The sequence below is a fragment of the Coffea eugenioides genome, chromosome 10 (assembly GCF_003713205.1).
Source record: "Coffea eugenioides isolate CCC68of chromosome 10, Ceug_1.0, whole genome shotgun sequence".
NCBI classification, from domain to species: Eukaryota; Viridiplantae; Streptophyta; class Magnoliopsida; order Gentianales; family Rubiaceae; genus Coffea; species Coffea eugenioides.
The window spans coordinates 32,374,385-32,400,334 of record NC_040044.1 but is presented as its reverse complement, the minus strand read 5'-3'; the positions used below and the strand labels follow the sequence as shown (position 1 = coordinate 32,400,334).

The window sequence follows — 25,950 nt, the reverse complement described above, 5'->3', positions numbered from 1 at the left end:
ATCATTTATCATAAATATATGTTTAGTTTCTTGATGGTCGATAAAATCAGGAGTTAAAGGTGGGGAGGGACATCCAAATGCGTGTATTTTGCCATTTTTTTTTTTATAGTAGAGAAGAAATAACTAATTAGAACTTTACAAATTTATCTACGAAAAGGAGTGGTCCTAATCCAACAAGACGTTGGTCACATTAACAAAGTGATGGCCGAATTTCACTTTCAAATTTGCCAAAAAAATTAGCACATTTGTTTCTCCCTCTATAACTGTGTTAGATCAGTACTTGCATATTCTGGCATAATGGCCGACAATCTTTCACCAAGGCATTAGTGTACGGTGGAGCCTCATACTTAGAGTTCATGATGTCTACAACAATGTTCAGAGGCGGATTCAACAAATGACGCGGCAAGAGAATGTTGAACTAATTAAGATGGAGTATCTTAGAAGAAGAAAAAGAAAGGAGCACAAAAGAAAGAAAAACTATGGAACTGAACTATTTGGCTATTTGCCCTTCAACTTAATCGAAACCTCAGACTTGACTTTGGTTGACTTGATCACGTCTGAAGCCCAAACACTGTGACTTTTTGATATTGCTTGTGTTTTAGTTCTAGAACAGTAATGTTTTTACAACTGGTTCTGTACTAAGAGGAAGGGGAGTAAATTGAAGTAAAAGATACCATCTCAATTGTCATCATAATAGGGATAAAGACCTATGCAATTGAGCATGTTATTTTTATATGAATTCAGTAAATACGGGCTATCTGTAGTAGTAAGTTAATGAGATTGAGACCTGTTCTGTTATTTTTGATTCATCTATTACCCCAAAATACCCGTACCGAGAAAGTATTGATTTAGTGATTAAGGTTGAAATTTTAAGACTTTAAGGTATTAAGTTTAAATTCCTTCCTTGTTCTTCTACACTTCTTAAATCCCATCCCTTTGCTACTAGGAAAAAAATTAAAAAGAAAACTGACATAAATACAGGCACAAAACAAAAACACGAAAGACAAGTAAGGTACTGCTTAGTGCGCTAGATAATGTGATGAAAGAATTTGTAAGGTACTGCTAATCTTCTCTTAATTTTAATTTTTTTTTTTTCCCGAAACGATATATGGTTGTATTCCTTTTCAAAAGATGTACAAGTACGAGCAAAGGTTCGATGAAACTTTACAAACGGTCATTTAACCACTAAGGAAACAAAATTTCCTCATCAAAAGTAATGCCTAAAGCATAAGAACTAAGCTTGGAGCTTAGATGATAGTTATCATTTTGAACTAGACAAAAGGAGCACATATGAAACAAAAGTCTAAGTTGGTCAATATCCTCCACCACAGTTGCTAATCTGATATCCCGTGGTTGTTTGGATTGAATAAGGTTGAGAAGCTGCTGATTCTGCACTTGGTGGATTTGTAACTTGATGGATTTGTACGTCTCTGATTCATAATTTGATCATATCTTCTTCTTCAAAACCCTGCTTTATAATGATTTCATCAGGAACTGGATGTCCTAGCACCAATACGTATGTTTACCAAATTAGAAGACATGGAAATGCAAATATAATACTTTGACTGGACTTGGAATTCCCCCCACACGAATGCACGCATTAGTGGGTATAGACAGAGTCAAAAGTTACAATTTTTCTTTTTGTCAATAATTACCGTGTAATCACTAATTTTCATTAACTATTATTGTCCTCCTCCTTTGTATTTAGACACTTTCTCAATTTAACTTTATTTTTCAAGACAATTAACACATGAATGACCCTACAATAATAACTTCAGTTCAACCACTATTGATATCTTACTTGCAAAATTTCAACAATTAATGCATTAGAAAGAAAGAACAAGAATAGTCATTTACGCCAAGTCCACTCATAGGTGGTGGCAATCTAATCAATTATAAACATGGACTAATTCCACTTTGCATTCACTTGTATCACTTTTCTACTTTGCACCTTAAATTTTAATTTTGAACACTTTATACCTTAAACTCTTAAATTTGGATACTTTACACGTTAGATTTTTAGTTTATCCTATTTAAATCTAATCAATTACAATGTCATCAAGATTAACAAGATAAATGGTAGTGCAAATTATTGAAAATATATCATTTTGTTGTAGCTAGTTGCGATTGCTTGGCTCCTTTGACTGTTTTGAGCACATTTTTCTTGATATCTATGATCCAAATCGCTATTATTGTTAGCAAAATGAATGAAATAAAATACGCAAATTAACAGCAATGTATTGTTTCATTCTAGTTAAGATACCTTAACTCCTTTTCACCACTTTCAGCAAATTATCACTAATTTGCAGGGTACCTTATGATGTTAATTTTGCTAATGTTATCATTGATTAGACTTAAATATGACAAACTTGAGAATTTATAGCACAAAGTGTCCAAAATTAAAATTTAGAGCGCAAAGTAGAAAAATAGTATAAGTTTAAAAGCGCAAAGTGGAGTTAATTATTATAAACATATTCAAGAATTACCATCTAAGCAGTAATTCTTAATTACAACTTAATCACTCCATTATGAAGTAAAACATGGATCAGCTTAAAGTTTCGCACCAACCATATCTTCCAACTAAATTATTCCAACTATTCCAATTGAATAACATTTACACGGAACGGAAGGGCCAAATCCAAAGACTTCAATTGAAACTTCGTAGGCGATGATGTATCCAATCAACTTCCAAGCTTAGCATCAAGCCTAGGATTTAGAGATCTTGAATTTCAATCTTCCTACCCTTTCCTGCTTCTTAAATCATACCCTTTCCTTGTTAGGAAAAAATAAATAAACTGAACATATCATCAAATGGATTGTTGAACTCAACATGTAGATTGATTTTGAACTGCAACGGATCTTCTATCTTATTTTCTGTGTCACTTTCTATCTCACTTTTATTATATTGTTATTTCTCCTTCATATTTTAGTTCTTTTTTTTTCCTTAAGATCCAATGACTATTAATTGAATAAAAAATAAATACAACAGTTTCAAAAAGGTAATATATAATAAAAAATTAAAAATGCAGCAGAAAATTCATAAAAAATCTCATTTTTTATTCATTTTGATATTTTGAGTTTGTTAAATTTTGTATATTACTCAGTTAATAGTTAATGGATCTCAAGGAAACAAAAAAGAACTAAAATATAATGTTTATAAAGGAGAAATAGCAATATAATAAAAAATAGGTAAAGAGTGTGCCACAGGAGGTGGGACAAAAAATCCGTTGTGGTTTTGAACCATCTAGTTTTCTTTTTCAAATTATTTTATTTTTAGGGATAATATCAGAAACCTCCCTTGAGGTTTCTCTTAATATCACTTAGCACCCTTGAGATTTTAGAAATATCACTTACCTCCCCTAATAATTGTAAAAAGACTATACTAACCCTCACTTAACACATAATTTACAACATATTAAATAAATGAAGCTCAAAATTTAAAAAAAAAAGAAAAGAAATGGAAGTCACTTTCTTCTTTTTTTCCCTTTTCTCCATCATTCTCTCTTACTCATATTTTTTGGATGAATATGCAATATTACATTATAAATTATAATAAATTAAATTTTATTTATCTTTTACTTTTTGTGATTGTGATAAAGTGGGGTACTATTTATTTGCTTATTTTGAGTTGATTTTTATAATAATTGGTATAATTTAATGGTTTGAGCAAGGGTTAAGAAGATGGTGGAAAAAATGTAAATTCATAAGAAATCGATTTTGAGCATATCGAATTAAATTGATACGAATGTATTTCTTTTCAAATATCATTTTTATTTTTCAAATTTATATTTTTATGGGGCATAGCATTGTGATGTAGTAGTACTACAAGAGATTGCTTTTGAAGTGATGGTTTTCTTGAAGTGAACAAAGTGACTTAGGAACATTTTTATTTAGTAAGTGAAAGGATAGTTTAGGGTTTTTAAAAATTTTGTTACACAAATAACTAAAGTAAGGGAGGTAAGTGATATTTTTGAAACCTTAGGGGTATCAGGTGATATTAAAAGAAACCTAAGGGGAGGTTTCTGATATTATCCCTTATTTTTATCTTCTTTGGATACAAGCCCCAATTTTTTCTTGCTAAATACTTTTATTCTTTAACCATTAACTTAAGAAATAATGCAAAAATCCTTTAACTAAAGCAATATTTGGAGAAATTTCTTTTTCTATTATTCTTCTAAAAACCCTTCCCAAATATTTTAATCGCAATTCAAATTTATTCTACAAGCAATTTAAGGAAATTAAATTTAATGAAAACGATATTGCTAAAGTAAAATTTCAATGTTAGTTATTCCATAACCTCATCAATTATAAGAAAGCCATTCCTTTTTGGATTTATAACATAGCAATTAAATTTTTTAATTAGGTTAATTTCAACAAGACAACGTAAATCATATGTAAGAATATAAGAAATGCAATGATTATACATGTGTTCCGTGTCTATACCAAGTAATTGATTAACCAGGAATTTTCAACATAAATGAGGACACGAGTTGATGTTTGACGATAAGAAACGACTCAAGTAAACGACTCTATGTAAAATCTAAGTACTTGCATACGTTCGATGAAGTCCAACAGCTTCTCAGCAGAAATTTTATTACTCCTGATAATTTGTTCATTTGAGATATCCAGTAAATATGTTAATTCAACTTTGCTTACTTTCTGTATGCATGGCAATGCTACAATTGCTTTCTACTTCTCCAACGAATGCTGCATCTGAAATATTAAATAATGGAGATGAAGGGAAAACTCTTTTAACATGGAAAGCCCGTCTTGACAATTACAGCCAGTCCCAGTTGTCATCTTGGTCATCTTCTGCCAATCCTTGCAGCAACTGGATTGGAATTCGATGCAACAAGGCTGGAAGGATATCGATCATTAACATTACTAGGTCTGGCATTAAAGGTACACTTGATCATCTGAATTTCTCGTCTCTTCCCTATTTAACTAGAATTGATCTTTATTATAATGCATTCTATGGGGCCATTCCATCCCACATTGGCAACCTTTCTGGGCTAATCTATCTTGGCTTGGATTCAAATCATTTCAATGGTGCCATTCCAATTGAAATCAGCCAACTAACCAATCTTAGGTTCTTGTATTTGTCCAATAACTCATTCTATGGTCCCATCCCCAAAGAACTTATGTTTCTCACGACTCTTGTTGAACTCAGTTTGGTAGTGAATCAGTTTACAGGATCAATCCCTGCTTCAATTGGAAATTTGACCAACCTAAGCTATCTGAACCTTCGAGCCAACAGACTCTCAGGGCGCATTCCTTCAGGAATTGGAAACCTGACAAAACTCCAAGAATTGTCAATTGCTACGAACCAGCTATCAGGCCCCTTTCCGGAAGAGATTGTGGAACTGAGATCTCTTACTGATCTCTCTCTAGCGGATAACATGTTCACAGGTCCCATTCCACAGTCTATTGGGAACTTAGGCAACTTGACTTCGCTGTATCTTTTCACTAATTTTCTTTCTGGACCTGTCCCTCAAGAAATTGGAAAGCTAACATCTCTTGAACATCTTGAACTCAGCAATAACAATCTCAGCAGCAAGATACCCAATTCTGTTGGTAATTTGGGAAAGTTAACTTACTTATACCTTCCTGGGAACAATCTCACAGGATATATTCCCCCATCCATGGGAAATTTAACCAATCTCATGCAATTGGTACTCTATGAAAACCACTTACAGGGGGAAATCCCACTCGAATTGGGGAAATTGAAGTTTCTGGTTGATATTCGCCTCTTCAGAAACCAACTAATTGGCTTTCTTTCAGATGCATTCAATAATTTTACCCAGTTGCAAACGCTACAAGTATTTGAAAATAATCTTACTGGCCATTTACCCCAAAATATTTGCAAAGGCGGTTTATTAAAGCGGTTCTTGCTACATGACAATAACTTTGACGGTACCATGCCGAGAAGTTTGAAATTTTGTTCTAGCTTAGAAGTAATCTGTGTCCATAGAAACCAACTATCAGGAAACATATCTGAAGATTTTGGTGATTATCCACATGTTGATTGCATCGATTTAAGAGATAATAAATTTTATGGTGCCTTATCCTGGAATTGGGCAGCCTTTCTGAATTTGACGAGTTTGAGAATCTCCAACAACAACCTTTCTGGCGAAATACCGACTGGGCTTGGAGAAGTATCTCGTCTGCAAAGACTTCACCTCTCTTCAAATCGCTTACATGGGGAGATCCCCAGAAATTTGGGGAAGTTGACTTTGTTGCTTGACCTTAAGCTGGACAACAACAACCTTTCGGGCAATATACCTTCAGAAATTGGTCAGATGTCTAGACTTCTAAATCTAAGTTTGTCGGCCAATAATCTTACTGGCTCAATTCCAGATCAAATTGGCGACTGTACACAGTTGGTGGAATTGAATTTGAGCCAAAATGCACTGATTGAAAGTATTCCTTCTCAAATTGGAAATCTTCACTCACTTGAAACTCTTGATCTCAGCCAAAACATGTTGGAATCCAAATTGCCACCAGAGTTAGGGGAGTTGAAAAGCATTGAGGAGATGAATCTTTCACATAATAGGATAACGGGAACTATCCCCTCTAGCTTTGATCATTGCCTCAGTTTGATTTCTATTGATATATCCTTTAATGAGTTGGAAGGTCCTCTTCCCAACATTACTGCATTTCAAAAAGCTCCATTGGATGCGCTGAGACACAATGCAGCTTTATGCGGCCGCAGCATTGTTGGTTTGAGACCTTGCACCCAATCAACAAGAACTGCGACTCTTCGAAGGAAGACAAGCATGAAAATTATTTTTCTGATTGTTTTTCCAACTCTAGCAGCCGTGTTTCTTTTGATTATAGTTGTGGGGATTTTCTTTCGTGCTAGAAGATCACACACAGAATATGCTGAAAATGAGCCAAGAGAATCAAACAAAAATTTATTTGCCATTTCAAGCTTTGATGGGAAAACAGCCTTTGAAAATATTATTGATGCAACAGAAAATTTCAACCCCAAGCATTGCATCGGAGTGGGAGGATTTGGAAGTGTTTTTAGAGCAGAGTTGCTGAATGGTCAAGTTGTTGCTGTCAAGAAACTTCATTCAACAGATAGTGGCCTATTGAGCAGTCCAAAAGATTTTGCCAATGAGATCCGTGCACTAACAAATATTAGGCATCGTAACATCGTCAAGCTGTACGGATTCTGTTCACATACCAAATACACCTTCTTGGTGTATGAATTCATGAAAGGGGGAAACCTGATGCACTTGCTGAGCAATGATGAAACAGCAGCCAAGTTCGATTGGATCAAGAGGGTAAACGTTGTTAAAGATGTGGTAACAAGATGTGGCAAATGCATTATCTTATATGCATCATGGTTGTTCACATTCTATAGTTCATCGGGATATATCCAGCAAAAACATTCTGTTAGATTCCGAGTATCAAGCTCACATCTCTGACTTCGGCACGGCAAGACTCATGAGGCGTGATTCATCTAATTGGACTTCATTTGCAGGAACTTATGGTTATGCTGCTCCAGGTATTACTTTGCATATGGTGAAATTGCAGTTGGCATTTAGTGAGTTTGATTTAAATACAGAATTGGCATTCTGATCTTAACATGATTCAAACTTAGGGTGTGTTTGATAAAACTGAAATCTAAAATCTAAATCTAGAATCTGACATCTGAATTATTAATTTATTGAATTGTTAAGTATTAAATCTAATAAATTTGAGTGTATATCATATTCAGTTATAAGTGAGTAGCTTATCACTTTTTTTAGAGCAAGTTTTGTCTAAAAAATTCAATACTGCTTAATTAATTTAGGGGATAATATCAGAAACCTCCCCTGAGGTTTCTCTTAATATCACCTGGCACCCCTAAGGTTTTAAAAATATCACTTACCTCCCTTACTTTTGTTATTTGTGTAACAAAATTTTTAAAAACCCTAAACTACCCTTTCACTTGCTAAATAAAAATGTTCCTAAACCACTTTGTTCATTTCAAGAAAACCATCACCTCAAAAGCAATTTCTTGTAGTACCACTACATCACAATTCTATACCCTATAAAAATATAAATTTGAAAAATAAAAATGATATTTGAAAAGAAATACACTTGCATTAATTTAATTCTGTATGCTCAAAACCGATTTCCTATAAATTTACATTTTTTTCCAACATCTTCTCAACCCTTTACTCAAACCATTAAACTATACCAATCATTATAAAAATCAACCTAAAATAAGCAAATAAATCATACCCCACTTTATCACAATCACAAAAAGTAAAAGATAAACAAAATATAATTTATTATAATTTACAATAAAATATTGCATAATCATCCAAAAAATATGAGTAAGAAAGAATGATGGAGAAAAGGGAAAACGAAGAATGTGACTTTCGTTTCTTTTTTTTTTTTTTAATTTTGAGCTTCATTTATTTGATATGTTGTGAATTATGTGTCAAGTGAGGGTTAATATTGTCGTTTTACAATTACTAGGGGAGGTACATGATATTTCTAAAACCTCAGGGGTGCCAAGTGATATTAAGAGAAACCTCAAGGGAGGTTTCTGATATTATCCCTTAATTTAGATATTCAATTTTTTATTATCAAACGCATCTGAACATGTTAAGATCTGAATTTATTAAATTTAAGTGATAAATTGGGTTATTAAACAGGACCTTAATTTTCCTAAATGAAATGACTAAAGTAATCAAATTATACTTATAAATCAACAATTTATCTTTTCGACTGCAGAACTTGCTTACACTTTGGAAGTAAACGAAAAATGTGATGTTTATAGCTTTGGAGTCCTAGCTTTGGAAGTGATCATGGGGAAGCATCCGGGTGATTTGGTATTGTCAATGTTGTCAGCATCATCATCGATCCATGGCATTCTGCTGAAAGATATTGTGGATCCCCGACCTCGTTCTCTGACTAAGCAAATGGCTGAAAAAGTGGTGTTGGGGACAAAACTAGCATTGCTGTGTGTGGATCCCAATCCTCAGTTGAGGCCCGACATGCAACAAGTTTGTGTCCAACTATTAAAACAAAGGCCATATCTGGAAAGCATGTTTCCTGTCATCACAATTGGACAACTTCTGGCTATGGAATTGTCTGGCTTTTGAATTTCTGTTTGTTACAACAATACCATGTTCCAATGAATCCATCTCCTTTTCAGATTTTTCGTTTTCATCACAATATGTATTTGCAAAAGCTTAATCTCTAGCTAGTATTGTCTACAGCTTTTGAATTTCTGTATGTAACAACAATATGGTGTTCCAATAATTCCATCACCTTTTCAGACTTTATTATGGTTAGGCTGAAGATTGTAGAGCAAATTATTCGGATAGTCACTATACTTTTTGAATAATTGAATTTTGGCTACTCAACTATTAATAATATGTTTGTACCCACTAAATTATCAAAAGTGTAAATTTTGGATTATTCTGTCTAATTTTACTATTAATTCCGCCATATCTAACTATTAATAGTATGTCTCGTGAATCGTGCAGACCCTTATATTTAACGGTGGAATCAGACGGAATTATCCAAAATTTATACTTTTAATAGTTCAATAGGTAAAAACACAATATTAATAATTGAATGGTCAAATCTTAACTATTCAAAAAATTTAGTAGCTACTGAAGTAATTTGCTCAAGTTTAGGGGTGGCAATGCGCCGGTCACCCGCCCTGCGGGTGACTAGTGGGGCGGGGGGGGAATTTTTTTTCCCCCGTTTAGAAACGGGGCGGGGGAACGGAGGTATATTCCCCCGCCCTGCCCCGTCACCCGTTTGAAACAAAATATATATATATGTACATAATTATATATATAATGATATTATTAATTATACTACTAATTATACATGTTTATTAATAAAAATTATTAATTATTTATACTAAATTTAAAAATACATTTATATCAAATTCCTAACTACACTTAATACAATAACACTTTTTTCTAAAAAAACACAATAATAATTTAGTGATTGTATGTGTATCAAAAGTGAAATCTTGATTATTTTAGTTATATTTTTTTATCATATTAGATTGTATTCAAATAACTTTTGTTTAATTATTTTTATGAGTTTCAATTGTGAAGTTACAATGAATAATAATTTGGTGATGTGTTGATATTTTAGTACTTGATTATTTGCTCAAATTTAATTATAATAAATTATATAATAAAATATTTTTTAACCCCGCGGGGAAAAGGGGGCGGGACGAGGCGAGCGAAGTCGGGGGTGGGGGACGAGGGTAATTAATAGGCAATGGGGTGGGGGACGGGGGACACGCCCCATTGCCACCCCTACTCAAGATTGCATCATCTTGATGTTTCTTGGATTTTTCATATCTTAAAAACTTCATCCACTTGTGGGTAATAGTAACCGCAATGGAATTAAAAAAATTGTGAATCAACTTTCATCTAATTTAGATTTATTCTCTCACTTTAGGTAAATTTTTTGCCCCTTAGTTGTCACGTCTTTTCCAATATCTTGACGAGAACAGCCACTTTATAATTTCTCGGCACATTTCCTTGGAAAGGTGCGATTTAGTCACTTACGAAATTAATCTTTTCTTAAAGAGGGAAGAGATCCCACGACCTATCCCCTTTAATAAGCATTTCAAAATCATTGCAAATCTAGTGTGAAAGTCGAAAAGATTGATTTATAGGTTAATTGTGAGAAGTAATACAGTACCCAATTTAAACTAAATTAAAGGCTTTTGTTTCTAAGGAATATTCTATGTTCGTATCAATACTTGGAAAACGAGTGTGTTTGGATAAAAGAAATATTTGAAAATTTTTTTAAGATAATACTATAATATTTTTTGTAATGAAATGTATGTGAGAAAAAAAACATATTTATGATATAAGCAAAATAATATATGCTAAAACTTTGATATCCAAACAAACATGAAAGATAGAAGTTTAAAAAATTTTAAAAAAATTGCAAGGTTATAGAATTAGCGGCGTATCTAAGTTTAGTCTCTCTCTCTCTTTGTGTGTGTGTGTATTTTGTTTTCTTGATTTGGCAAGGAAGGGGAACATTACCCAGAAATGTAGAAATATTAGGAAGGAACAAATGAAATTGATGACCACAAGAGGGAAAAAATAGAAAAGTAAATGAGTACTCCGCCCATGAGAAGAAAACATACGTAGCAATTTACACACACCAAAATAAATAAATAAAATAAGATATACCCAAAAATTAAAAGTTAAAGGAAACATTTTCTCCTTCAACACACCAAGCCAGAAGCGGACCGACTCTAAATTGACTTGACTCATTAGTCTTTTTTTTTTTTTTGTCAAAACGATAACATTTGTATTGATTTAAAACTTGATAATACAAGTAAGCTTTACAAAAGGGGCAAGCTGTCCTCACAATCCTTTCTTGCTAAATCTTTTATCTAGCTCGGGAAATTTGATTCTCAATATACATCATTAACTAGTTTCAAAGCACCAACAGGGGTTGGTCCGAGTGATAAGCGGCTCGGATTCGCTTAAGCAGGTCTAGTGTTAGAGTCCTAGTGTATGCAGACACCTCTGTTGGGAGACTCACCCACCATAGCCAGGTGCGCGACGCAGGTCAGGTCCGGATTAGTCGGGGCAAAAAGCTTCGGATACCGGGCGGGCAACCAAAAAAAAAAACTAGTTTCAAAGCAAATTTTGCTAGCCTATGACATACTTCATTTCCTTCCCTATATATAAAGGAGAAATTGCATTGATCAAAAAACTCCCTCAGCTTTCGTGTATCCTCCAATGTCACAGCATAGCTCTTAGACTTGACTCATTAGTCAGAGTCTCTATATTTGTGGACTGCAATAACACATGTTTAGACTTCGACTTGACGCATTTAGGTTGCCGTAGTAGAAGTGGAGAAGACCGGTCCATAGATTTCAGACTTTTTCCGGTCTTGCTGAACGGGGCGAAGCGTTTGAATTAGTTATTTTTGGAGATATTTTTGAAATATTTTACTATAATAATACATATAAAAAATTTTATTATAAATGTTTTTTGAAATATTTGATATTTATATGGATGAAATATTTTTTGAATATTACTGTAACATTGTATTTGAAAATTTTATTTTTAAAAAATAGATCTATTCAAATGGATCTATTGTTTGGTTAGTCCTAGAGGCATTAATAAAAAAGGCAAATCGAAACACATATAACTAGACATGGAAGATAAATAAGTGGTTAAATTGGATACATTAGTAAGAGGGTTTGGTAACGTACTGCAGTTGGTAATCTTCTATCATACCTATAGACACAGATATTTCTTCTTCCTGAGAGATTAGGCAAAACAGTGTGAATAATAATCATAGATGAATCAAGCTAACATTTTATCATCAAACAAGATTTACATGCTTATCTTGCCATTCATTTCATTTTCTTTCTTTCTAATAACAATTGAGAAAATTTGATGGAAGAACAGTTCAAACTTTGACGTCTTCTTGATGGAAGAACAGTTCAAACATAAAAAACTCATTTAATCATTTTGTATAGGAAAAAGATATTGAATTAAAAGCTTAAAATCAAGCATCAGTTACCATTGACCCCCACCCCAGCCAACCCCCCCCCCCCAACAAAAAAAAAGGGAAAAAAGTTAGAATCAGTTGCAGTCATCCTGGGAAATTTGGACCCTCTCTAATATCTTCTAAACAAATGGAAGTCTTCTTGCTGCTTTCCCCATCTATAAGCCATCTGGACCAAGCTTTAGTAGTAACAATTATTAGAGGCAGTGCCTGCACTTCTGCTATAGCCAATGATCAAGTCACCTGTGTGATTTCCAGAGAGGCCTCTTGAACCCTTTTTCAATAATTGAAAACAATTGCATTCGACTTGTCATATTTCAGACTACTTAATTGTATTCCATTTATTCAATCTGCAGGGGGTTCCAAATTTGATAAGAGCTGATTACACAACTCAAAATTAATTATGCACGGGGTAATTTTGCATTGACACTGTTACATATTCCGATGTTCGTTTGTGCTGTTATTGTATTTAGGATTCACTTGAGAAGCTAGCAGCTTAAAGGGAATAGCTACTGTTCTATCTATCTTGAAAGGTCCAAATAAATAATTTATATTAAGCGAGGAATCCACCTTTTTTTTCTCAGGGAGCGTTTGGTGAGTGGATCTTCTATTAAAGGATAGGTTTCAAAATTAATCATAGTAATATTTATTGTTTGGTTAATGGGTATGATAGACCCATTCTGTGAATTTTATGATATAGGGAACTCATGCATGTAACTTATATTTTTTTTTAATTAAAAAAAGTTACAAAATACTAGAGGAAGAGATTGAAAGAGTGAAAAATTTTAGATGAAAAAAGGAGTACAAAAGGGAAAAAATGTAAAAAATTTATACCTAAGATTTAATTACCAAACACTACACACACACACAAAAATCATTATCGTTAACTAATTATAACAGTTATTGATGGTGATGATAACAGTGATGGATGAATTTTACAAAACGATTCCTTTTGGATTGCATTTTCCGTCATTTTTCATGAAAAAATTACTATAGCGATTTGATGTATGTGAGAGAAAAAGATAATAGGGAAATATGATCACGGAAAACGACGCAATTTTCTGACAGAAAATGGCAATCCAAACAGGGTATAAAAGTTTTTTTTCATTGACTCTTATAGCGAGTTGCTTGACTGGAAACTTTGTTGCGGTTGACCGCCAAGGGCCAAGATCTTGGTATCAGCATTCCGAACTCCTGCATCGTTTTCTTCCACAGTAAAGAACTCAATCACGATTTCTCAGTTCCAGTAAGGTACAAATCGCTACAGATGCCTCGTCTCTTCTTGCTCTTGTTGTTCCTTTCTACCTTTCTCTTCTTTTTCAAGTGAATTCCTCTGAGGTAAGAAATTAGGACTAATTCCTATCCACGGACTTCTGACTTCTTCGGTACAGGAAAGTTGAGTCAATCACTTTTTTTTTTCTAATTTAGCCCTTGAATCCTGGTCACCAGTGGCAATCATTAGTTTGTAAGAGAAGGACTTGTTCTACCAAAATTAGGAAATTGAAAGTAACAAGCCCCAAATGAAGTTCTTTTGATTATGTAGCTTTATTGTTGTTTATATCAAAATATATGATGTGTATATCAAAATATCTCTGATCTTAAACCAGAGAAATTAGAAAACCATTACATGAAAATAGTAATTTTGCCTTCATGCTTTGCCCCTTTTGGACCCTTCCTCCTGATATCTCATCTGCAGGTTTTGATTTTACGGTCTTGAATCTTGTAATTCTTTGCCTGTGCGTTTAAATCTGAGTAGTTCTTTCAGAAACTTTTTGTATCACAGGTAGGAGAACAGTTGTGTATTTGGTGAATTGTGGAAAAAAAATGCTGTCATTCTTGAAAAGAAGATGCAAGGAAAGGAAAGTTTCATCATGGTTTCTGGAAAATGGAAGCAACCTGTTGGAAGGTCTTGCTGCAGCATCTAATTGTGCATATGATACTCCTTTTCGTAACTTCACAGCCAAACAGATCATTGGGGCGACAAGTAATTTCTCAGAGTGTGTGATGTCTGACGGAACGGGCTTTTTATTCCGGGGTTCATTCCAGCATCGCCTTATTTTAGTCAAGAAATTTCGCAATCGTTTATCTAGCAAAAGATTGTCTTTATTCATTAACCGTGACATTGTAATTTCGCTGACAATGTGCCACCACAAAAATGTTATGACGTTCATGGGTTGTTGTTTGGATTACGAAGCTCCAGTCCTTGTATATGAATATGCAGGAGGTAGGCTTCTGCATGACATTCTTTACAACGGCAGAGGACAAACGTCCATGACAGCTACTGAATCATTGCCCTGGAAAATTAGATTAAAAGTTGCCACTGACGTCGCTGGTGCTATTTTCTATCTCCATACTGCATTTGCAACGCCTGTTATCCACAAGGGTTTAAGTGCACATAACATTATCATCGATCAGTCAGGTATTGCTAAGTTGTTAGACTTCTCACTATGCACATGTCTTCCCCCTGGGGAATCACAAATACAAGAAGACATCGTTGTTGGAGTGACAGGGTACTTAGACCCTGAGTACGTGACCACGGGCATTGTTACAGAAAAGACTGATGTCTACATGTTGGGAGTTCTTCTGCTAGTACTTTTAACTGGTAAAAGATACCACAACCCTTATGATGGATGCCTTAATTTAGTGGATTCCATGCAAGATCACATTGAAAAAAATTGCCTGAATGAGATTCTCGACAACTTCATTGTTGAAGAGAAAGGAGAAAACATGGAAAAGCAACTGTTGGATGTTGCAAAGGTGGCCTTGAGATGCACCCAACCTAAAGGAGAAGATAGACCAAACATTGTTGAGGTGGCAAAAGAACTGAGGGACATTGAGAGGTCAAGTCGATTTGGTTAACATTGAGATGCATCTACAATGTTGCCTCTTCATTGCCTTTCAGCATTCATTTCTACAAGTGAAATCCTCAGTTCCAGGAAATCTTTTTTGTACAACTGATCAAGGAAAAAAGTAGACTGAGGAGGATCATTTGGACCAAATCATGAATGCAAGAATCTTGAGACATTGTGGGCGGGCGTCGAGAAGTAGCTGATAGACTCCTTGAAGCTTGCCTTACAATGCGTGCACTGGAAAGTGTCTACCCAACATTACTGCATTTCAAGAAGCTCCTTTTGATGCCCTGAGAAACAATACAAGGTTGTGTGGCAGTGTTGTTGGATTGAAAGCCTGCTCGCTGTCAACTCAAAAGAAGAATAGTAGGAGGACAAGTAAAAGGATTATTTTGGTAATTGTTCTTCCAATACTAGCAGCCGTGTTTCTTTTGATTATAGCTGTGGGAATTTTCATTTGTACAAGGTCACGCACTAACCATGCAGAGAATAAGCCTCAGGAATTAATTGGAAATTTGTTCGCCATTTGGAGCTCTGATGGGAAATTAGTCTGTGAGAATATCATTGATGCAACAGAAAATTTTGACCCCAAGTATTGCATTGGAGTCGGAGGATTTGGATGTGTTTTTAGAGCAGAGTTGCCAAATGATCAAGTTGTCAAGAAACTTCATACAACGGACAGTGGTTCATTGAGCAAGTCAAAATATTTTGCCAATTAGATCCGTGCACTAACAAATATATATAAGGCATCGTGACATCGCGAAGCTGTAAGGATTTTGTTCACATACACAATACACTTTCTTGGTGTATGAATTCTTGGAAGGGGGAAGCTTGATGCACCTGTTGAGCAATGATGAAACAGCAGCCAAGTTTGAATGGATAAAGAGGGCAAACACGATCAATGATGTTGCAAATGCACTGTCTTATATGCATCACGATTGTTGGCCTTCTATAGTTCATCGAGATATATCTAGCAAAAACATTTTGTTAGATTCCGAGTATCAAGCTCACATTTCTGACTTTGGCGCTGCAAGATTCCTGAGGCCTGATTCATCTAACTGGACTTCATTCGCAGGAACTTATGGATATGCTGCCCCAGGTATGTTTTTTATTAGGTGCAATTTCGCTTGACTTTCAATCAACTTGATAATTTTCCTTGCCAATTGCAGAACTTGCTTATACTATGGAAGTAAATGAAAAATGTGATGTTTATAGCTTTGGAGTCTTAGTTTTGGAAGTGATTATGGGGAAGCATCCGGGTGATTTCCTAATGGCAATTTTGCCAGCATCATCATCGGCCCATGGCATTCTACTGAAAGATATTCTGGATTCTCGAATTCAATCTTTGACAAAGCAAATAGAAGAGCAATTGATGTTGGTGGCAAAATTAGCTTTGTTATGTGTGGATCCCAATCCTCAGTTGAGGCCTACCATGAAACAAGTTTCTGTTCATCTGTTGAAAAAAAGGCCATCTCTAGCAAGCATGTTTCCTGTCATCACAATTGCAGAACTTATGGCTCTTGACTTGTCTGATTTCTGAACTTCTTCTGTATATTACAGCAATTTTAGTGTCCCCATGAATCCATCTGTTTTTGACATTTCTCATTTTCATCACCAATATGTAACTGCAATCTTTTCCATCTCTAGCTAATATTGTCTACAGCTTTTGAATGACAATTAAAACTCTGGGGATTATGCAGTAACACCTGTTATATACCATATATTACCATAACCCACCAATAAAAAAAAAAAAGTATTTAAAACAAGAATCTATTCCAGCGGCCATTTGGCATGGCAAGAAAATAATTCCAGAAAAATAGAAATGGCAGGAAGAAAAAGATCAAATTTCATGACCACAAAAGACATGCAAATAAATACACCGTCCATGAAGAGAAAAAGTCTATGACTATTCACTTAAGATAAGCATCAAAAATTTAGAACATACCCAAAAGTTGAAATCAAAGGAAGCTTCTGCTCCACCAATATGAAAAGCCAGACTTGACTCTAAACTGAGTTTCAACTAACTCCTAAATATTTCCCCCATTGACTTGAGCTTGTGGACAGATTTAACTATAGCTTTCTGTTGGAGTCTCTACATTGATGGAGAGTAATAAGACCTAAAAAATACGCACCTAGGTTGCCGTAGACAATCATAATTTCAAACAAATATTTTACAACAAAACAATTCTTACAAACTGCAAACTTGCGGGATCCCTCTCTAAACAATCACAAAACCCACAACATACATATATAATAAGGCTCAACCTTAACAGGATAAGTGGCTGACTCGAGTGGGAAATAAATCCCTCAAACCCATAACCTACTACTACTGAGTTTGATTATAATTCTAATTCCAAAGTAAATCTTAACAGGATAAGTGGCTGACTCGAGTGGGAAATAAATCCCTCAAACGCATAACTATTAATCCAAATACCAACGCAATGCTACTAGAATTTAATTAGTCGTCAATGGGATTTCGGCTACTTACTTCTTGACTTATTAAAGTTTATTTATCGTGGAGAAATGAATAGAAAACCGCACAAGAAAACGTCGAATTGGATAAAGGTTTAAAAATATGACTTAGGTATCACATTTTCAAGATTTTGTAACATTATTAACCCAATTTAAAATATGTAATACCATTAAAAAATTAGTTTTGAGAGAACAAAGATAACTTCTCATTCTAAAGCTGCCCTCTTCGACCATGCAAATGGTGGCAGAGAAAGCGGCGTTGGTGACACAAATAGCATTGATGTGTGTGGATCCCTGTCCTCAAACGAGGCCTACCATGAAACAAGCTTCTGCCCTCCTCCTGTTGGTTCAGACGCAGGCCATCTCTACAGAGCAATTTCCCTGTCATCATCACAATAGGATGACTTCTGGTTCTTGAATTGCCATGTATTGGAAAATATATCAACCAAAACTTACCAAAGTACTTTGGCTATCTCATATCATCTTAACTTAATTTCTCACTCCATGCTCTTCTAGTCAAAAAATAATAATAACAATAACTTATTTTAAGCCCAAAAAGAAAAAAAAAACTGATCACTGATTTACTTGTCCCTTGTGCAATATTTATACATAGAACCAGATTTCCACTTAAGCCGCCAATGCTAGTAAGACTTTCATTAGAGTCAAGAAGTTTGTTTGCCATTCCATTCCACATCATCAGTGACGGTTGCCATCAAATCACTAATCCTCAAGTCCAACATAATAATTGCACACGTCTCGGATAAACTTGAACATACAAGGAAAAGGTCAAAGCCGAAGACTTCAATCCGAAACTCCTTAGGAGATAAAGTTTATGCTGGTTTGATAACGTCTGATAACGAGATATGAATCAAGTCATCTCCAAGCAGCTTCAGGCAGCAGAATTTTTTTTTTTTTTTTGGTGTGATTCAATGTTTTAAAAGGCGAGGGCTTGCATAGGCGTTATATGTTTGCGGAACCGGGACGAAAGCCCCGAGGCATGGGGCGAGCGTAAGTCCCACATATTTTGATTTTTTAAATATGTAAAAACTAAAATATAAAATCATACTACAAAATTATAATATTCATACGCCTATGTGTATATATATATTACTAATAAATATACAAAAATTGATAAATTTAAGAAATTACAAAAATATATATTGTTGTCTAACAAGTAAACTCACAGCAAAATTCTAACTCATATATCAGCCATCTGGAATCATGTTAATAAAAAGTAGTTATACATTGGGATCAAAGAAAAAAAAAAATAGGATACAAAGTCATGGATGCTTTTATTTTGTATTTCTTCCAAACTATTTCCAAAGACAAAATAAATGGAATCATTCTTCAAAATTATTAAACAATAATAACGACAGGAAACAAAGCTAAGGAAGTTAAAATAGTAAAATCAAAGTTCAAAATTTTTTTTTTAAAAAAAAAAGAAATTATTTTTTTCGTTTTTGGTGTGTCATTTTCAGAATTATGGATTGCATGTTAACTATTTCTTTGAACCTTCTTTATCCGGTCCAAATATCTAAATGCAACTTGGAGAAAAGTATTTTTAATTTGAATTTTATATTAACAAGTTCTTTTTTGGCACTGGGCTTTTTGAAAAAATAATAATAATAATTAATTTAATGAAACATAATAAGGTAGCTATATGTTGTGCAATAAATCAAAATTTGCATTAATATATTAATTAAATATAACTACTCAGTTCTCCATCTTTTTATTCTCACAATATTCAGTGGACAAAATATAACTTGAATATTATGCAATATCAAACTTTGGAGAGCAATCCTGTCTCAAAGTGCAGAAAAGAAGTAAAGAGATAACACCACTAATTAGCTATAATAGTTGGATTTAAATGATTAGGAAGAGAATTTCTAAAATGTGCGTCTTATTAGTTTTCTTGTTTTACACATAAAAGATCACATTAATGTAGAATGAAGTACTTAATTTTGAAATGGTTAATTGAAAGGTGCACACATAAAAGATCACATCAATAATAAAAAATCAAATAAAATGGTTAATTGAAAGGTGCACACAATTTAACTAATAAGATTTTTTTTTAATACAACGATAAAATGTTAACAATGCAAAATGTAATACTTTACAATAATTAATAAGAAGCAATCAACTAATAATAATGCAACGTCAAAAATATTCAAAGACAAATAAAAGTTCAACACTTTTATACAACAAAAGCTAGGTGGAAGGAGGCAATGGAATTTTTTCATAATTTTACAGAAAGCAAAGATTTTTTTTTTTTTACCAACAGGGGTTGGTCCGAGTGATAAGCGGCTCGGATTCGCTTAAGCAGGTCTCGTGTTCGAGTCTTAGTGTACGCAGACACCCCTGTTGGGAGACTCACCCACCATAGTCAGGTGCGCGACGCGGGTCGGGTCCGGATTAGTCGGGGCAAAGTTTCGGATACTGGGCGGGTAACCAAAAAAAAAAAGAAAAGATTTTTAATGAATATTGTTAAAATTTTCTAAAGCCTAAAAAAGAAATCTCAAAACTTAGGGGGCGAGGGATGCTGGGCGCAGCTGTCCCTGGGCCCCCTATTCCGTCAGCCCCTGGCTTCAGGCAGGCAATTCTTGGATGCATAAAACTCTGTCAAGTTCTCTTGCGTACGTACTTGCGGCAAAACTCAAAAAGGTCCTCATCTTCTCATCATGAAATACCCCACAGACATATTAGTCCTGAACAATTCCGTCTGCCTACCTTATCTTCTAATGCTTGAATGCTTGGCTCTCCTGCAGTTGCTTTTTGCTCCTCCAATAACAGCTGCTCCTAAATTGCAGCATGCAGCAGCATTAAGTACTGCAAATGAAGGGAAAGCTCTTTTAACATGGAAATCCAGTCTTGACAATCATAGCCAATCCCAGTTGTCATCGTGGTCGTCTTCTGCAAATCCTTGCAGCAATTGGGTTGGAATCCGATGTAACAAAGCTGGAAGGATATCAGGCATTAACATCACAAGTTCTGGGATCAGAGGTACACTTGGTCATCTCAATTTCTCATCCCTGCCTCATTTGACTACCATTGATCTTTCTCAAAACGCACTCTATGGGACCATTCCATCCAACATTGGTAACCTTTCTAGACTTGTCCTTCTTAACTTGGAATCAAATAATTTCTCTGGTGTCATTCCAATTCAAATCAGCCATCTAACCAATCTGAGGTACTTGTCCCTTTCCAATAACTCATTGCATGGCTCTATCCCAAAGGAAGTTACGTTTCTCAAGTCTCTTGTTGAACTGTCTTTGATGCTGAATGACCTTACTGGATCAATCCCTACTTCTATTGGTAATCTAACCAATTTAACCTTTCTATACTTACGAGACAACAAACTTTCAGGACATATTCCTTCAGGAATTGGAAACTTGACAAAACTTGCCGAATTATCTCTTGAAACGAACCAGCTATCAGGTACCTTTCCAGAAGAGATTGGGAAACTCCGTTCTCTTACACTCCTCTCTCTGGCTGATAACAAGCTTACGGGTTCCATTCCAAAGTCTATTGGAAACTTAGGTGACTTGAGTTTGTTGTATCTCCACCAAAATTTTCTTTCTGGACCTATTCCCAAGGAGTTAGGAAATTTGAAGTTATTAACCGATATTCGTATTTTCACAAACAAACTGGGTGGTGCCCTGCCAGAAGATGCATTTAGTAATCTTACATATTTACAATTCCTAGCACTATCTGACAACTATTTTACTGGCCATTTGCCCCAAAACATTTGCAGTGGCGGCTCACTTGTGAGGTTGTCAATATTTGACAATAATTTTGTGGGCACCATGCCGAGAAGTTTGAAAAACTGTTCCAGTTTAGAAAATTTGGCTGCCGGAGGAAATCAACTATCAGGAAAGTTTTCTGAAGATTTTGGCGTTTATCCAAATGCGGATTACATTGACTTGAGCGATAATGAATTTTATGGTGAGTTGTCTTGGAATTGGAGTGCCTTTCAGAAGTTGACGAGTTTGGTACTCTCCAACAATAATCTTTCTGGCGAAATACCAACTGAGCTCGGAGAGGCATCTCATCTGCAAAGACTTCATCTCTTCTCAAATCGCTTACATGGGAAGATCCCACTAGGTTTGGGGAAGTTGTCTTTGTTGCTTGACCTTAAGCTGGACAGCAACAAGCTTTCGGGCAGTATACCACCAGAAATTGGTCGAATGTCTAAACTTTTGAATATAAGCTTGTCAGCCAATAATCTTGTTGGTGCAATCCCTGAACAAATAGGCGATTGCACCCAACTATTGGAATTAAAGTTCAGCCACAATGCGCTAAACGGAAGTATCCCTTCTCGAATAGGAAATCTTCACTCACTCGCAACTCTTGACCTCAGCCAAAACATGTTGGATTCCGAATTGCCAAAAGAGCTGGGAGAGTTGAAAGCCATTGAAAAGATTAATCTTTCCCACAATAGGATATCAGGTTCCATCCCCAGCAGCTTTGATCATTGCTTGAGTTTGATTTCTATTGACATATCTTATAATCAATTAGAAGGTCCTATCCCCAACACTACTGCATTTCAAAAAGCTTCTTTTGATGCCTTGAGAAACAATAAAGGTTTATGTGGCAGTGTTGTCGGATTGAAGCCTTGCCCTCAATCAACTGAAAAGAAAACCAGTAGGAGGAGGAGTAAAAGAATTATTTTTCTAACTGTCCTTCCAATACTTGGAACAACGGTCCTTTTGATTGTGGTTTTGGGCATTTTCATTCGTGCAAGGTCACATACGCCACATGTGGAGAGCAAGCCTCGGGAATTAACCGGAAATTTGTTCACTTTCTGGAGCTTTGATGGGAAAATGGTCTATGAGAACATCATTGATGCAACAGAAAATTTCGACCCCAAGTATTGCATTGGAGCGGGTGGATTTGGAAGAGTTTTTAGAGCGGAGTTGCCAAATGGTCAAATTGTTGCCGTCAAGAAACTTCATGCAACAGATGGTGATGCTTTGAGAAGTCCAAAAGATTTCACCAGCGAGATCCGTGCACTAACAAATATAAGGCATCGCAACATTGTGAAGCTCTACGGATTCTGTTCACATACACAACACGCCTTCTTGGTGTATGAATTCTTGGAAGGGGGAAGCTTGATGCAGTTATTGAATACTGATGAAACAGCAGCCAAGTTTGAATGGATCAAGAGAACCAACATGGTTAATGATATTGCAAATGCATTGTCTTATATGCATCATGATTGTGCACCTTCTATAGTTCATCGAGACATATCGAGCAAAAACATTTTGTTGGATTCCGAGTATCAAGCTCACATTTCTGATTTTGGCGCTGCTAGACTACTGAAGCCTGATTCATCTAATTGGACTTCATTTGCAGGAACTTATGGATACGCTGCTCCAGGTATGTTTCTCATGCGATGCAATTCCACTTGGTTCTAGTCAATTTCATAATTTACCCTTTTTTCATTTGCAGAACTTGCTTTTACCATGGAAGTGAACGAAAAGTGTGATGTTTATAGCTTTGGAGTCCTAGTTTTGGAAGTGATTATGGGGAAGCATCCTGGTGATCTCATAATGTCAGTGTTGTCAGCATCATCATCAACCCATGCTATTCTACTGAAAGAAATTTTGGATTCTCGACCCCAATCTTTGACTAAGCAAATGGCAGCAAATGTGGTGTCGTTGGCAAAACTAGCTTTGCTATGTGTGGATCCCAATCCTCAGTTGAGGCCTACCATGAAACAAGTTTCTGTCCATCTGCTGAAAGAAAAGCCATCTCTAGAAAGCTTGTTTCCTGTCATCACAATTGGAGAACTTATGGCACTTGATTTGTCTGATTTCTGAACTTCACTTCTATATGCTACAGCAATATTATGTTCCCATCAATCCATCTGTTTTACAAATTTCTAATATGTAATTGCAATCTTTTCAAATTTCTGGATTATATAGTAACACCGTTGTATACTTGAAACTTCATCTGATTGTGCATTATACTAACTATTATCAAATTAAAGATTTTGTGAATCAATTTTGATCTAATAAGGATTTATACCAAGAAACCGCATCCTGGAATACGCTGCAATGAAATAGAAATGGCAAGGAAAAAATTCTAGAAAAATAGAAATGGCAGGAAGAAAAAGATCAATTTCATGACCACAAAAGACATGCGAATAAATATACGGTCCATAAAACTTTAGAACATACCCAAAAGTTGAAATCAAAGGAAGGATAAATTAGTGAAAACAGCACATGAAAACATTGAATTGGATCAATTAGTGAAATGATTTAATATACATTGCAATGACCAATCCTCTGCCATGTGTATGGAAATGGAATATAGATAACTACTTTTTGCTACTCAAGATATTTGACAAGAGGGTGTATGCATAATGTTAGCACAAAAAAGCACGCAGCAAAACTAATCAAGAACTCAACAATATATAATAATCAAAATTGCTGAAAGAATTTGGAAAGAGGATAGACAATTATAATTTCAAACAATATTTCATAACAAAACAATTCTTACAAACTGCAAACTTGCAGGATCCCTCTCTAAATAATCACAAAACCCACGAATACATACATAAGACTCAAGTAGGACAAAGCTATTCCAAGTCCTCAGCCTACTCTACCACCGAATTTGATTACAATTCTTAATCCAAACTAACTCTAAACAGAATGAGGTCATGTTTGATAATCTAATTCAGCACTTAAATTTAATGGATTCATATCTTAATATATTCAGACCGTTTGATAACCAAAAATTGAATATCTGAATTAATTAAATGGCACTAAATTTCCTAGGCAAAACTTGCTCTCAAAATTAAATGATAAGTTATTCACTTATTACTGAATGTGATATGCACTCAAATGGATAAGATTTAATACTTAACAATTCAATAATTTAATGAATTTAGACTTCAGATTTCAAATTTCAAACTTTAGCTTTATGAAATGCACCCTAAGTGTAATACTCGAGTGGGAAATAAATCCCTCAAACACATAACTATTAATCCAAATATAAAACTAGAATTTAATTAGTTGTCAATGGGATTGAGCCTTCTAGATTTCGGCTACTTACATTTTGACTTATTAAAGTTCTTTGACGCAGAGAAATGAATAGAAAACATCGAATTGGATGAAGGTTTGAAAATGTCACTTACATCTCATATTCTCAAAATTTTGAAATATTATTAACCCAACTTAAAAGATATCATATCCTTAAAAAAAAATTAGTTTTGGGAGGATAAAGATAACTTCATTCTGTAGTTGCCCCCTTTGACTAAGCAAATGGTAGACAAAGCGGTGTTGATGACAAAAGTAGCATTGTTATGTGTGGATCCCAGTCCTCAAATGACGCCTACCATGAAACAAGTTCAAACACAGGCCATCTCTACAAAAGCAACTTGCCTGTCATCACAATAGGAGGACTTCTGGGTCTTGAATTGTCTGATTTCTGAGTTTCAGTATGTTCAAGATTCTTCCGTTCCAATGATTCCATTTTTTGGGCTCTACATTTCTCATTTTCATCTCAGTATGTACATCAATTTCACTTGGCTTTTAGTACTGTTTTGCAGTTTCCGAATGACAATTGCAACCCCGTGGATTGTATGCTTGAATATGCTACATTGAAAATTATGCAATCTTGAAATCTCTTGGAATCAGATAGTGGAAACTTCTTCTTGTGGAATAGAGTTAAAAGAAAAAAAGACATTGTGAATGGGCATTATAATGGGGATTCTGTAATCAGTTTACGTACCCTAATTGTTTTTTTATTTCCATGTCTTTTCCAATACATCAACCAAACTTTAGTTGATGACTATTGGACACATTTAGAAGTTTGATGCATACATTTCTTGCATTGTTCTGATTTGAAGAATGATGTCTTATAAACAAAAGTGGTATTTCAGAGCTCATATTAGTAATTTCGTCAATGTGACAATTCTATCAGGACCAAACATCATATGTAAACAACAACTTATTTTAATCCAAAAAAATACTAGTCACTGATTTACTTGTCTCTTGCATGTTACTCCTTGATACTAGAGGTGTCAAAATAGATTACTCAGAATGGATTTGGACGGATCATAATTGGGTAATGGGTATAATTGCATCAATGCATTTATACTCATTTAATA

The 25,950-nt window shown here is 34.8% G+C and overlaps 3 protein-coding genes and 2 pseudogenes across 6 annotated transcripts; all 5 read left to right on the top strand.

The window, feature by feature from the left end:
* The first annotated feature begins 4,667 nt into the window (after window positions 1-4,667).
* On the top strand, window positions 4,668-9,104 carry LOC113750690 (annotated as a pseudogene).
* Window positions 9,105-13,669: 4,565 nt separating this feature from the next.
* Window positions 13,670-15,587, top strand: LOC113749832 (non-functional pseudokinase ZED1-like). Of its 2 annotated transcripts, none has more exons than XM_027293700.1 (2): window positions 13,670-13,767; window positions 14,300-15,587. In XM_027293700.1, the coding sequence occupies exon 2, from the start codon at window positions 14,341-14,343 to the stop codon at window positions 15,373-15,375; it is 1,035 nt and encodes a 344-aa protein (XP_027149501.1). In that variant the 5' UTR covers window positions 13,670-13,767; window positions 14,300-14,340; the 3' UTR covers window positions 15,376-15,587. The 2 variants fall into 2 exon arrangements, with proteins under 2 accessions (XP_027149501.1, XP_027149502.1); XM_027293701.1 differs by having other exon boundaries at window positions 14,282-15,587.
* Window positions 15,394-17,011, top strand: LOC113750689 (annotated as a pseudogene).
* A 3,362-nt stretch (window positions 17,012-20,373) lies between these two features.
* LOC113750688 (probable leucine-rich repeat receptor-like protein kinase At1g35710) lies at window positions 20,374-21,110 on the top strand. Its single transcript, XM_027294638.1, has 3 exons — window positions 20,374-20,430; window positions 20,603-21,024; window positions 21,071-21,110. The coding sequence occupies exons 1-3, from the start codon at window positions 20,374-20,376 to the stop codon at window positions 21,108-21,110; spliced, it is 519 nt and encodes a 172-aa protein (XP_027150439.1).
* On the top strand, window positions 20,618-23,746 carry LOC113749612 (MDIS1-interacting receptor like kinase 2-like). 3 transcript variants are annotated; one of them, XM_027293411.1, is made up of 3 exons: window positions 20,619-20,837; window positions 21,589-23,213; window positions 23,286-23,746. In XM_027293411.1, exons 2-3 carry the CDS (start codon window positions 21,641-21,643, stop codon window positions 23,654-23,656), a joined length of 1,944 nt encoding a protein of 647 aa, XP_027149212.1. In that variant the 5' UTR covers window positions 20,619-20,837; window positions 21,589-21,640; the 3' UTR covers window positions 23,657-23,746. The 3 variants fall into 3 exon arrangements, with proteins under 3 accessions (XP_027149211.1, XP_027149212.1, XP_027149213.1); XM_027293412.1 differs by lacking the exon at window positions 20,619-20,837 and adding an exon at window positions 21,215-21,272; XM_027293410.1 differs by having other exon boundaries at window positions 20,618-23,213.
* The last annotated feature ends 2,204 nt before the right edge of the window (window positions 23,747-25,950 follow it).